General features: G+C 37.9%; 1 protein-coding gene across 1 annotated transcript in view; it reads left to right on the forward strand.

Moving 5' to 3' along the window:
• The first annotated feature begins 5,977 nt into the window (after positions 1 to 5,977).
• LOC125676096 (uncharacterized) overlaps positions 5,978 to 15,339 on the forward strand; it is a 9,691-nt gene continuing 329 nt past the window's right edge. Inside the window, exons 1-6 of the mRNA XM_056160381.1 lie at positions 5,978 to 6,464; positions 12,024 to 12,166; positions 12,498 to 12,639; positions 13,366 to 13,508; positions 13,768 to 13,945; positions 14,221 to 15,339. The exon at positions 14,221 to 15,339 is cut by the window's right edge and continues 329 nt beyond it. Coding sequence (XP_056016356.1) covers positions 6,393 to 6,464; positions 12,024 to 12,166; positions 12,498 to 12,639; positions 13,366 to 13,508; positions 13,768 to 13,945; positions 14,221 to 14,904 — 1,362 coding nt within the window. The 5' untranslated portion in view covers positions 5,978 to 6,392 and the 3' untranslated portion in view covers positions 14,905 to 15,339. The remainder of the gene's footprint in view (positions 6,465 to 12,023; positions 12,167 to 12,497; positions 12,640 to 13,365; positions 13,509 to 13,767; positions 13,946 to 14,220) is intronic.

The raw sequence follows: 15,339 nt of genomic DNA on the forward strand, positions 1-15,339 counted from the left end.
ACGGACCCCTTCGTACACCAAAGTTGCATCAGGAGGAGTAAGTATTCCCTGTCGACCGGTCACACCCTTCAAAAAAAAAAAAAACAGTTTGGAAAGAACGACCTAACAATCAATAAAGCTAAACCAGGCAATATCTCTGGACTATTTAAGGTGGTGCTCTCACATTTTGTGTATGAAAAGGTGAAGATAACAAACAGTGATCAATCTCGTAACTCCTATAAGAAATACAAAATTAAGAGTTGGGCATACACAGATACCTTGATATACCACAGGTGGGATCAGGTGCTGCTGTGAGCCCTATATCTTGATCAGGCAAACTGAGTAAACCATAGTCAAGATCAGGGTGCCAAGAACGGCCTAACAATCGAATATGAAACACATCAGACAACAATTGACCTAATTACAGGCTGTATTAGCAAAATAGATTGTTATAACCACCATAGAATTTGTGAAATGCTGACTTTAAACAAGAATGTTGAAACCTCTGTAACATCAACTTGTTTGTCAGTAGCTTGCCTCGATTCATAAACTGATCATACGCAGAACAATATCTTGCATATCGAATCAGTTGAAAGAGAAAAAAAGGCACCATGTGAAGGTCATAATTGGATATTGCTACGTAACTAGGGAAAGTTGATGCTTTGATGCTAAAAAGTTTTAATTATTTCTTTCTTGTCATAGCATATATTGTTTTTAATTAATTTTCCTTGTTGATCCCCACACAAAATTGAAACGTTTAGTGATGACACACCTTTATACATCCTTGTTATATTAATCATTCCTTAGACCTCAAATTTTACACCGCCGCGGTGGCCGAGAGGTTAGAGCGTTCGTCCCGCATGTGGAAGGCCGGGGCTGCGACAGACCGAAGTCATTAAAACGCTCGGCATCAGATGTGAATGTCACGGGTCCTCGGAGATGACCTCAAAAAACGGATGACACGTGTCACAGTAGGTATGGCACGCTAAAGAACCCTCACTGCTTAACGGCCGTAAGTGCCGAGGAATTTGAAGCCCTTCACCGGTCTTGGTGACGTCTCCATATGAGTGAAAAATTCTCGAGCGAGACGTTAAGCAAGATACAATCATTGTAGATATTTTCGTCGTATGCTCTCTGTGGCAGATATGAACCGGGATACATAGAACATTGCTAGGCACTGTCCACTGTCCATCGAACCCGAGCAATTACCACGCGTGCGAAAAGAAAATTTCAGAAAAGCGAGAATAAGGTATCCTCATAAAGAAAATGAATTAGCTATGTTAGGTCTGTGATTTTATGAGGAAATAGAAACGCGAGATCGATCTCCATGATCGGCAGTAGTTGTATGCGAGAGGCTATGGCGGTTTCCCGCTCGAACACCTGAATTTCCTCCGGGAACTGCGGTTTCCTCTCACGAAATGACTCCCTAGTGTAAACATACGCAGAACAAGATCTTGCGTATCGAATCATTTGAGAGATATAAACACCACATGCAGGTGATTGTTGAATATTGCTACATAGATATGGGAAGTTGACGATGGAGAAGCTGAAATCACCCCGTTCGTGATAAAGGGCGAGGTGTTAATTTACTGTTGACAGTTATTTTCAATAAAATATCTAAGTACGAAGCAGATGTGGAAGATGTTATGGTGTCTTTCATTTCGAGTTCAAAGGGATATATCAAAAATATATCGAATCGACGCATGGATGAAATTGATTATTGTTAACCGATAAAATGTCGATATATCCAAATGTCGAATTGAAGGCCACAGTCAGATATTATCCATCTCGTGTAGAAGCGTTTGAATAAACCCTGCTTTATGAGAATATAAAAATAGGTCAGCTAACAAAATGAGCACAATTCGTACGCATGGGAATTCCAACAGATTGTTGGAAGACCTGATCACCAAAAACTACAAATATATTATAAATGAGGAACTCCAGCATATTTTTTTCAACTACAGAGTGCATGGAATCAGAAAGGTGAAGATAACGAATAGAGATCAATCTTATAACTCCTAAAATCAATACAAAATAGAGAGTTGGGCAAACATGGAGCCTGAATATACCAAAGGTGGGATCATGTGCCTAGGAGGAGTAAGCATCCCCTGTCCATCGGTCACACCCGCCGTGAGCCCTATATCTTGATCAAATAAACGGAGCTATCCGTTGTCAAAATCAGTGTGTCAAGAACGGCCTAACAATCGGTATGAAACACGTCAGACTGCATTTGACCCAATGATAGGTTGTATTGATGAACTAGATCATTGTAACGACCATAAAATCTGCGAATTTCTGACTTTAAACGAGACTGCTGAAAGCCCTGCACCATCAACTTGTTTGTCAGTAGCCTGCCTCGATTTAAATACTTACCATAAGCAGAACAAACTCTTGTGTATCGAATCAGTCGAGAGAGTGGTGTTTCACAAAGTAATTTTTTTGGATGATTGATCACTAGAAACGAATAATTTCTTTTTCCATTTTTGTTCAAGACGGAACTCTCTATGATGTCAAAATGTGTAGTCTTTAATTTATGGTTAGGAATGGTCGTGTAAAGTCATACGTATGTATGTTGTTGGTTTTAATAAAAATTGTGATTTCAAAATCTACAAACAAATCTTTAGAATTTTTTTTAGAATCCACATTTGATTTACATGATATGTGGCATATACTATGACAGTGAGTTTGAAGTTTCTCCCTCACAGCTGTTAATATTTTCGTGAGGAACAAAGATAGATGTTTTGTGGTCTCACACGAAGGACCAACCCATTTAGTCGTCTCTTACGACAAGCAAGGGGTACTTATGATCTATTCTAACCTGGATCCCCACGGGATAATGATGGCCGATTATAGTTGTACCAGAATGATCTGTACCTTACCCGGCCAGGACTGGCATTATTATGTTTCCTTTCTGATTTCAAGCAAACTATCAGCAAACATTTATCATCTTTTACAATTCAATATGTACATACGATCACATTTCTTTATTCTAAATGACTATCCACACTAGGAAAGACTTCAAGGGCAAAATATTTAATGTTTTATCAAAATCTTGTAGTTCATATTAGTATTTTGTAACTTCTAAGGTCGTTATAATTATCTAGTTTACCAACACAACCAATCATTGGGTTAAATGCTGTCTGATGAGTTTCATATCGATTGTTAGACCGTTCCTGGTACACTGATTTTGACTACGGACTACTCCGTTTAATTGACCAAGACATGACTCACGGTCATTGACAGGGGGTGCTTACTCCTCCTAGCCGTCTGATCTCACCTTTGCTATATCCAGGGATCCGTGTTTGTCCAACCCCTTTCATATTTGAATAAGGAGACATATCTTATGAAAGAATGATAGTGAAGAATAATAATTTGACAAACAGATTTACACATACATGTATACAGCTTGAACATTTGATAGCAGTAGTAAATAACAACAAAACATTTTGACTTTTTCGCGCAATACAACTATAGAACTACGTGCATGGAAGTACCCTTAACTACATTGTGTAGGAACACTGTTTAAAAATTGGCGAGAACAACAGTGTTAAGATACGAACCCCCAGGTAGTAGTGCAGATAGAACTTCGTTCCAATCGCGGTCGAGAAGAGAAGGGAGGGGTCAGACGGTAACAGTAAATTAACAACATAACTTTGTGACAAACACGTTGACTTCAGCTTCTCCATGCATGTCAACTTTCCATATTTATGTAACAATATCCCATTATCACCTGCACATAGTGTTGACGTCTCCCAACTGATTCGATACTCGAGAGCATATTCTGCTTATGATCAATTTTTAATTGAAACAGGCTACTGAAAAATAAATTGACGTTGAGGAGGTATCACCAGTGTCGTTCAAAGTCAGCATTTCCTCAGTACCCCATGCTTGTCATAAGAGGTTACTAAATGGGACGGTCCTTTGGATGAGACCGCAAAAACCGAGGCCCTGTGTCACAGCAAGTGTGGCACGATAAAGATCCCTCCCTCCTCAAAGGCCGTAAGCGACGAGCATAGGCCTAAATTTTGCAGCCCTTCACCGGCAATAGTTACGTCTTCATATGAGTGAAAATTCTCAAGAGGGACGTTAAACAATATTCAATCATTCAATCAATGTTCTGGTCGAATGTACACAAAATGCTCCTAAAAGCAAATGCACGCAAAAATAGACTGACATGGCTGAAGTTGAGAGTTAAGAGATTTTATTTGCATTTTCGTAGGGTAATATGGAAATACAATTTGCTGAAAGATGCGAATTTATATTTATTTGATATTTCAAATTTAAAAATTGACAAATGGCATGTACGGAAAAATAATTGTAGATCTATCAAATGGAAAGGGATATTTGTTTAGTCTTAACTTCAATATATCTCTTTAGCTTTGAGAGATATCTCTCAAAGTTAGAGAGATGTCTCTTTCTAAAGTTCTGTAATAAAATGTTTTTAACATTGAGATGTATATCTCTTTTACATCCATGAAAAGGTATCCCTTTACGGAAAAGAAACAATATATGTAAAGGTTAGAGAGATATCCCTTTCCTGAAAAGAAATATATTTTCACACTTATGAGTTATCAGTTTCAGTTACAAGAATATCTTTTTAAACCATATCCGAGTTATTTCCCTTCGGGGAACTATTGCACATAGTAAGGCGGGAAACAATTTGTTTACATGCGGGGGTTGGGCAAGTTTTCATCGCTGCATATAAAGTGAATCTGCTCAGTAAGTTTCTCCTACGTTATTTCCTCATCCAAATTCGACTGATATACAAACTTAAGTATTGAGGGAGTAAAAATGCATGTATTTCTTATTATATCATTGTACATGTATATCTAATTGCTGTAATAAAAAATATAGAAATTCATTTCAAAAGTAAGGATTATCTCCCTCATGCATAGCTCTTATCCTTAGACGAATTTGACTCCACCTTTTGGCACTCTGTTTTTCCCTAAAATGCTCTTACAAGTTTATTGTTATTTCGGATTTCAAACATTTCGGTTGAGCATCACTGAAGAGACATTATTTGTCGAAATGTACATCTGGTGCATCAAATTGGTACCGTATAAGTTTTACATCACGTTATTTCGTTGCTCGTACGTATCATATCCAGGATATTACTTGCAAATATAACATACATTGGTTTTATATTTCCACTTAAGTAAAATATTTATTTTGATAGTATTTTGTGTTTCCTATATTTACATATTTAAAGATATGCCACTTTTAATACATTTATCGTCTTCCTAGCTGACTCGAGGTCCACTAGACATTTGAAATTCCACTAAATGCACCTCCTACCCAGAAGCACTCTTATCTTGAAACTGTCGTATTCAAAGATAAATATTTTTTGAAAAATGTTACTACGGCCTCTCGTAGAATAGCAGCACATGTAGTTAAAGTTAGAGACATCCGTCAATTCTAGTACAATGATGATAACAGAATATTTTACCGAATTGAAAAATAAGAACGGAAATTGCCTGAATTTCGTTTGCGCGCCAGACCATAAATATTCAGACATGCCCTCGTATAATCTCGTTTATTGAGATAAAGTGTGCATGCATGGAGATAAATTGAACAAGGTAATGCAGCTATCATAATGATTCTGAAAGCATGTCATTTGAATGTCTTGTTTCATTATTACTGCTATCTTAAGGAGGTATGCTACACCAGAGACATTTGATGTAGATAAAAAGTGGAGGATATGTACAGCAATATTTTGAAGTTAAAAAATTTCAAATTTACTTTAATTTGTCAAAAAATACAGTTTCAGTAGAAATTAATCTGGAAAAAATTTAAAACTCCTGCTGGACTCGAACCTGCGACCTACAGTTCACAGATCGGTATGCTAACCTACTAAGCTACTCGGCTATGTATTTAAATTGAAAAGGAAAAGTCAAATATTGCTGGTATCGATTTTTTTCCTCCATGTTTTTAAAGGAAGTCAGCCATTATGATGATGAAGAGTATCTCCTTAAAGCACAATTTTGGTTTCAATATGCATGGCATTATCATGTTTAAAGTAGAGCAGACATGTTATGCAATGTCGTGTGGTAAGGTTAAGAAAAATCCGTATCGGTGTTTATTCACGGGACAACGTTCCTCTGTATAAAGGATTGCTGGAAAATATTACCGTTGAAGTGGCTTATTTTCTTCCGTGAATTTTTCAAAAACGTCTCTAGTAAATGCTAGATACATCGATGTTGCTGATTCAAATTACGCAACTTTTGTATTACATAACATTCAGGTCATTTCGTGTCTGGTTAATATCCATTTCATTTTTTGTGTCATGATGTAATTTTCGGTACATATTGACGCACGCGCATAACACACCCTGAACACAACTGACTGCTATATATCGCAGTCTGCCTCCTGCTGTCCACGTTTGTCCCTCGCTGGCTCTGTACGTACATTACAGGATGTCAGGAAAAAGTACGAAACAAAGAGTAGCCGTGATAGGTGCCGGGATTGCAGGACTCTGTAGTCTTAAGGTGAGTGTGGTTCTGTATAATTCCTGCTATCAAAATTCTTATTATATTTGAGTAATTAAATAGCTATAGAATATTTTGCAAATACACGAAACCCTTTCAAATCTCAGCAGATTTAGGACTTCCTGGCCAGAGTCTAAAATGTTCCTTTCACATATTTTTGTCATGACGGTAAGCCCGAACACGACCGTCACTGCTGTCGAGATCAAATCCCTACTCGTCCGTAAGTATAATTTCTGCCAATCTCCATTATTGAAACGATGATGCCTCCTATACCACGCTAACCTCGCAACACGGTGACACCAGAGCAGAATAGGACGGATAGTAGAACGTCGAGGACGGATGCTGGTATCTCGCATTCTGTTCCGTACGGTACGAAAACTTATCAGTAGATGTCCAGGGATGCTTCTAGTGGTCAAAGAAGCCGATTGCAATCGATTACGCAAATGTGACGTCCGTTTATACGTATCGTGCTGATCCGTTTATACGTAATTTGCCGACGTGACGTCACACGCGGGCGTCCTAATCGTGAGCGGTCCCGAACGGTGCCAGTGTGCTGATATCGGTCTCCATACGCATTTACATTGTTGATATGAACTCCATACTGCCTTGCCAAATTGATTTCAGACATCCCACTTTCCAGCATCCCAATAACACGCAAACTATCATTTCCGATCATGCGAGGCATCTCTCAAGAAAACTTTTATTCCCAAAACCAATGCTGTTTTCTGTTTCAATACATTAAATACTGTCAATGAATGCAAGAAATTATTATCAATTACTAACCCCGTGTCTCTTAGGTTCGACGAATCGAACACGATATTTAACAAATTGAGTACTCAAACACGCGTTTAGTATATCAAACTATGTCTTTAAGAATAAAGATATTTCAAAGAATATTTGTTTGTTTTTACTTAACTTTCAAGTATACACAGTTTCCTACGGAAGCCGATAAGTGCCAGAGTATAGAATTAATATTTATTTAACTGGTGGTCGCCACTTAATTTATGTGGCGGCCGCCACTTAATTTAACTAGCGGCCGACACTTATTCACTGGCGGCCGCCATTTATAATCTGGCGGCCGCCATTTATAATCTGGCGGCCGCCATATGAATTAACTGGCGGCCGCCACTTAATTTATCTGGCGGCCCCACTTAATTTATACATGGCGGCTGCCAATTGCAAAAACAATTTAATTCGTATTGCTGGGTGATTATTTTGGAAAGATTTAGAATAGTACGCAAACACGCAGCATCGTTTTTCAAAGTTTAGGGACAGTTGGAAAAGAAATTGTTTTCTACAATTGTTGACAAGCAGAAAAGGAACCTACAAATGTCTCTTTTACCCAAACTTCGTACTCCTAAATGGGAAGGAGGGGGTTCCATTCATCCTTCAATTTATCAGTTCATTCATTATTACATTTTACCATTCATTACTACCACCAAAAGAATGGGGAGGGAGGCAATCCGCCAGTTAATCTTATTTCATATGTGAAAATAACTTAGTTTGCATGTGAAAATAACAGAAATTGAACGTTGTCAAAAAATGGAGGGTCAGCTCCGTGGTTCCACGTGCCTAATACGTTTGTATATTAAGTACACATGCAGATTTGCTCTTCCACGAATCTGTCGACATTTGATATCGTAAACATTTATTTAACAGCACAATCGAAAAACAATAATTCAATGCTCTTAATTGTATATCACATCCATATTAATAAGCAATGGGGAGGGATTGTACCCCTTTCATTTTGAGAGACAGATAGAGAGAGGAGTTGAATAATTAGCGACCGCCAAATAAATCATTTAAATTGAGTGGCGGCCGCCATATGAATTAAATGTCGGCCCCCAGTTAATTTATCTGGCGGCAGCCAGTTAAATTTACTAGCGGCCGCCAGTTAAATTAGCTGGCGGCCGCCATATAAATTAACTGGCGGCCGCCACTTAATTTATCTGGCAGCCGCCAGTTAAATTAAGTGGTGGTTGCCACATAAATTAAGTGGCGGTCAATATTGATTCTGTATCCTGGCACCTATCGGCTTCCGTAGTTTCCTTTTTCGCTAGTAGCACGGTAGTGCTTTGTGACGTATGATGGCGTGGTGATGCCCTCATGTATTTTAAAGAAACTTATTTCTGAATTATAACATCGCGAAAATCGACAACATACACGTACTATATAAGAAGAACATAAGATCGGAACCAAATGTACATGTATAAGGCATTTAGCTTTCCTATTTGACTTTGAATTACTTGAGAAATATGTGGCACTGAAACCAGCTGCTGAACTGTAGCTCTCCGAAAAAATATCGGGACAGATCAGAGAGCTACAGATTCATCCCTTATAAAAACCTTCCATTTACGGCGCAGAAAATATATGCACGGTTGAGGCCTTATATCGCTGCATTCTTAAATCGCTGTCGCATGAATTTGATATGATTTTTATTTATTTATTTATATATATATATATATTTTTATACATATTCTCCTTCTTTACTTAAATCCAAACATAGCTTCAAATATTCATTAAAGCCCCATACGATCCGATAACTCGCAGCTTCAAAGGATTGCGTTTGTTGACGTAGCCATATTAGATATCAAGTCACTTCGAACCCCTGTTCATTTCCATACTCATAATCTAATGTTTCAGTGAAATATTTGGATGAAATCATCCCAGTTCGGTTAAATAATAATTATTCAAAAGGATTGAATATTGAACTATAATTCCACGGCGTTCAACTCCGATTTCACACTTCACTATTGATATGGGACCAGACTAGGCTTTTGCTGCAGTGTCAATACTCAAGAGCTTATTTTAATTTAAGATTGTATGTCTAATTTCTATCAATTAGTCATGTTTATGATAAATGAAGATCGAATATATCACTCGTATCGAATATTATGAATAAATACAAATAGCAACAGGGTTCAAATTGACTGGCTACCCAATATGGCTACGTCAACAAACGAAATCCTTTGTGACCGCTCGAGGATCTTTCACTCATATTGAGACGTCACAATTACCGGTGAAAGGCTGTAAAATTTAGGCCTATGCTAGGCGCTTACGGCCTTTGAGCAGGGAGGGATCTTTATCGTGCCACATCTGCTATTAAACGGGGCCTCGGTTTTTGCGGTCTCATCCGAAGGACCGCCCCATTCAGTCGCCTTGTACGACAAGCAAGGGGTACTAAGGACCTATTCTAACCCGGATCCCCACGGGATTCCATTAATGTAAGGTAGGTGAATTGATAGTTATATAGCATAATTTTAATGGGTAGGAAAAAAGTCCTTTTCAAGAAGTCCTTAATTTGCACACGGATTTTCTTTGGACGTCGATCAGACCAAATCAGACATTTATTAGAAGCTATGATCCCATGCGCAGGGTCTGTAAACCACATCATCATACCAGATGTCTAGTATCAAAAGTGACCTTGTTATGTGGTTAGAGTTTTGACAGTCTTGGAATTTTCAGTGACACTGCTGGTTCAAATGTCAGATCTAGGATGTGGGGCCTATTTCTGGGACAAGTGTTCTTTCATGTTGAATGAATCCGATATTGAACTTCATTACGCAATAAGTTATCATAAAAGACTCATTCTGTAACAGTCAGTTTCACAAAATCACAGTTCAATTGCACAGAAGAGTTTCAAATTCGCTGGCAACACAATACATATGGAGTTAATTTTGAGCTGTGGAATCAATTAGAGGTTGTGATAGTAACAGTCATTTGACAATAGTCACAGTGTCATAAATTCAGTCACAGTTGAACAGCATAGAACAGTTTCAAATTCACTGGCAACACAACAATGCATACTGAATCAGTTGACTTGGTGTGCGCAAAGGCCACATGACTGCGAACAGGTAAGCCTTGTTCACAATCAACCCACCAATGGAGAGCCACCAATCAACTGATCCACGACCAACTTCGCACAGTTTGCTTCAATTTTAGGATACACTGTGCTAAGTTTCATCACACTAAAACCTAGTTCTCTGTAAATTGCTGAGGGATACATATCAAATCAATGTCATCCATCATACCTCTTACCTGCAGCATGGACTTACCTGCTACACTATTGACTTGGGAATGGTATCTCTCCGCTGCTTCATTATCTGGGAATTCTTTCACTTTGATAGTAGAAGTATTAGGGAACAAATGAAATATATCCATGGTAAAATCACTGTTTGATTAATCGCAGATGTTTCAGATAATTAAAAATAATGTATGCAGAGGAATGATTTAATCCAATATAATTACTCCCAACTGTGAATCTAAATTCATCAAGATATAAAAATTTCGTTTTTCAAATTCAGGAATTTCAAACCAGGGTATCCCAGCCACGTTTAAGTCAGCATTTCGCAACGTCTATGATCGTTATGTTGGTCTAGTTTGCCAATACAGCCTGTCATTCGGTCAAATGCTATCTAACCGATTGTTAGGCCTTTCTCTACAGTGATTTACTCCTTCGACCAGGTCAAGATACAGGGCTCACGGCGGGTATGACCGGTTGACAGAGGATGCTCACTCCTCCTAAACACCCGATCCTACCTCTTGTATAGCCAGGGGTCCGTGTTGTTCATAGTAACTTCCTAGTAACTTCATAGTGATATTTAAATGGAATGCCATGTGCCTTCACTTCAATACCTTGAAAATATAGCGATGATGTTCCCTTTGATCACCTTTGGGATCAGTGTTTTCATTTGAAATCAGCTGATCTTCCAGTTGAGATAGAATCAATGTATCCTGCTCACACATCGTGTGCTCTTAAATACTCTTCAGTACCCGGTAGCAGATATGCTACATAATCTAGCATATATGTGTATAGTATGTGGAAACGCTGCAAGGATTTCGAAAACAACTTAAATGTTTCCCAAGCAAAAATAGTTAACAGTTGGTATCCAATGCTTATACTGCAAATTATGAGTGTTTTAGCATGTGTACCCGCATACTGAATTTTGAGAAGAAGCTTGTAAGTTGTTTGGAGGGTGGAAGGTGAGAATTGTTTTATCTGGCGGCCACCAAATTCTTTATGTGGCAACCGCCAGAAACTTATTTGGCTCCGTCAGAACCTTATTTGGCTCCCTCAGAAACTTATTTGGCGGTCAACGCAAACTCATTTGTCTCCTTCCGAATCCTATTTGGCTCCGCCAGAAACATATTTTGCTCAATCAGACTTATTTATCGGCCTCCAGAAACTAATTTGGCTCCCTCGGAAACTAATTGGGTTATGTCAGAAACCTTAGTTCCCTAAGAAACAAATTAAGCTCATTTAGAATCATATTTCACTGCATCAGAAACGTATATGGCTTCGTCAAAAATTTCTCTGGCTTCATCCAAAACTTACTAAGTGGTTGTCAGAAACATATATGGCTGCCGCCAGATAGTTATCTAGTGGTCTCTAATGAAATAGTTTTCTTACCTGGCACCGTCATTTGTTTAGAATATTTCAACTGATATCAAACCAAACCGGATGCTAGTAAAATTCAAATAATGATAAGTAAACATTGTATTATGAGAATTTAAATATATAAATGCAAAATCACTAAATTGCTTTTTGCACGCTTACAGCACTTGGCTGAACACCCCGACATCTTTGAACCAGTAGCGTTCGAGAAGAATTTCTGGCCGGGAGGACTATGGAACTACAGTGACCAAACAGGAAAAGATGATTTCGGATTCCCTGTACATTCTGCCTTATACAACAACCTCAAGTAAGCAGTAGGTCGGAAATTCTTCAACAAGAAATATTTGGGACAAAACGAAAGGAAGAGTAATGTGCACTGAGAAATCAATTTTGATAAATCCCAAACATTTGTCAAATGAAAATAATCTACTTAAGTGTACTTATTATGTATTATGTTTCACTACACTAAAGGCTATTTTAACTAATTGGACCTCATTAAAACAAATTGTGAGTCATTTAACTGGTGTTTTCACATTTTCAAAAGTTTATCAGTATATAGACATATAATTAAATTAAAGTCGTTTTCCTTGCTCTTAAAATTTGCAAAGTTGTAATCTTGAAACAATGATTGCTTCTAGAATTAATGTTCCCAAGCACCTGCAACAGTTCCCAAGTTTCCCATATCCCAAGGAATGGAAGACGTCCTACATCAGTCGGCAGCAATGTCTGGAGTACATCAATAGGTTCACTGATCACTTCAAGCTCAGACAGTACATCCGGGTAATTTCCTTACAAGCTGGGAAATTAAAGCAAATTCTAGTCGCTTATAACTATAATCAATTTAGAGGTCACTAAAAATGAATGGAATCCACATCAAAATGTCACATGTAAAACATATCCAACCCTTAAGAATACTTTCATTGTCACTGCAAGATTACTACAAGTAAACTATGCTGATTGCATAGGGGAGCGTTAGGTACAGACGGTCTTCAGACATATACGAAGAATATCAGTCAATTGAACGAATGGGACGTATCCCGATTTGTTCCCAAAAACATTGACCAGGTAGTCAAAAGCTTTATAAACATGTAATTTGCAGTGTAAATGCGTTTGTAGATTTAGTGTAGTTTAAACCTAGGATCTTGAGCGTTTATTTCAAAACTAGGCGGTCTCGCAAGACATCGTGTCAAGTCTAACATACATGTAAATAAATAAATAATAAAAGTACCCGGTACTAGAAGTGAAACGTACAGACCTTTTGGGTATGACCCTCAAACAGAGGTCCTATGTCGTGATGTATAATCTCCCTGTAAAGGCCTTGAGCCCCAGGTTTAGGTCAAAATATGTGGCACCACTTGAAAGTGTAAACTTTTCTACAATCTCAATGGTTGGAAAATTTTCTAGAAGGACGTAGAATAATGAAAAACTAGAGTGACCAAAGTATCCGAAACATATCGTAAGATGAATGACAATGATTCAATGAAAGCAAGAACGTTGTACTTTCAGACGCATACCTATGTTCGTAATGTGCAGCCACTGAAGGAGTTCCAGGAAAACGGCCAAGTGAAATGGCTAGTGACGTATTCCCCTTTAAATCGTCTTTCAGAAGTCAATTCGGAGGTGTTTGATTCCGTACTTGTGTGTAATGGGTAAGTATATATCTCCATACTTTGCTGTGATGGATAAGGAAAAGTAAATTATATTTGATTTACATCCATCTTTTAATGAGACAAACACTGACACTCAGAATCAACACCTTCCGCCCTACAATATTCCCGTTGGAATATTAATTCTTGATTGCTTCCTTGAAAGTTTGAATACGTAAGGATATTTTAAAAAAAAAAACAAGAACTGAATAATTCCTTTGTTGAAATGAATCATTGCATCATTTTACATGTTATTTTACAGACATGACGTAAAAGACTATACGCCAGATATTCCTGGAATGGACATATTTGAAGGAAGGATGATTCACAGCAAGAACTTCCGGTACGAGGAACAATTTGACGGACTTCGTGTGGCTATCCTTGGTGTCCACTATTCTGGAGAGGACATTTCTATGCACGTATCACGTTTTGCTAAGAAGGTATAACTGTACCAATAACACTACACAATTCGATTTCTTCACACGGTAATAATGTTTACCTTGACCTTTATAATCAAAATCTGCCACATTCATTTTACCAAACTGAGTACAAGATAGAAAAAGAAAGTTAGAGAAATGTGGTGCATGTGTGTACATTCTTAATGCTGTATCAAGAAAATGGGGTTACCAATTATTTCAGCAGTTGCATTTTCATACCCTCAGCCTGTCATATACTATACACCGCATGTACTCATGATTTTTGTTTTAAAACTAAGGTGTATGCATGTCACAGAAGAAAGCCGGAGGAATTCCCACCATCTTTTCCAAAAGAGATAGAACAAAGACCCCCAATCGTGCGCATGACAAAAGATTCAATCGTCTTTCCTGATGGTAGTTCCGAGAAGGTTGACGCCGTTATTTTCTGTACTGGATACCTCTTTTCATTTCCTTTTCTGAAGGATGACGTCATCACAATCAAGGACGAACGTATAGAGCCCATATACAAACATATGGTCCACATCGAGTACCCGAATTTGATATTTGTCGCCATCCCTCGGCAGTGGCCGTATTTCGTCCACTATCACGAAATGGCAAAGCTTGCCGTTCTGATGTTGGAAGGGAAGGTGAAATTACCGTCAAAAGAAGCAATGCTGGCAGATAGCGAAGCTGACTTTCAGTCTCGTTTGAAGGAAGGAAAACCACCATCTTTTGCACATTATATGGGGGATCTTGATCGGCAGTTCCGATTTAACGAGGAACTTGCTAAATTAGGTGGGTTTGATCCGCTCCCGCCTGTTATTGAAATGCTGTGGCATGATGTAATGGATGAGAGATTCATGAATTTACCACATTGCAATGAATTCGATTACGTCATCACGGGACCGAATTCTTACCGATGCTCAAATCCTGAAAAGGTGAAGTCAAGGAAATCAAAAGCGGAGAATGCAATGAAAAATTAACTAAATGGAAATCTTGCTTAGTGAACAACTACTTTGTATTTTCTTGAAAAGTTTTTTTTCTTCTTATTTCAAATCTGAAAGAACGATCTAGGTAAAGACAGAGGCTACCTAATACATTATATTTAAAACTGATGTTGTGTTGCTAAAATGTATTGCACGTAAATGTTATTTTGTACATATTCCTTCTTTTCTGGTTTTTACTTTATAGTAATCACATGGTATATTACAGTTGTATCAGTGGACAATGTTGTTGAGAGACATGTAATTCATATTCTACACTATAACCCGCATATATTAGTTTAGTGTTTAGAATTTTACGGGGTTTTGTCCTTTATTTAATGCATGAGTTATAATGTTTATAATCATCGTAGATACCTTTTATGTATTAGAATGTGACCTGGATATGGGATTCCTCATGTACTTGTTTAAAATTTT

Source organism: Ostrea edulis, chromosome 3 (genome assembly GCF_947568905.1).
Source record: "Ostrea edulis chromosome 3, xbOstEdul1.1, whole genome shotgun sequence".
Lineage (NCBI taxonomy): Eukaryota > Metazoa > Mollusca > Bivalvia > Ostreida > Ostreidae > Ostrea > Ostrea edulis.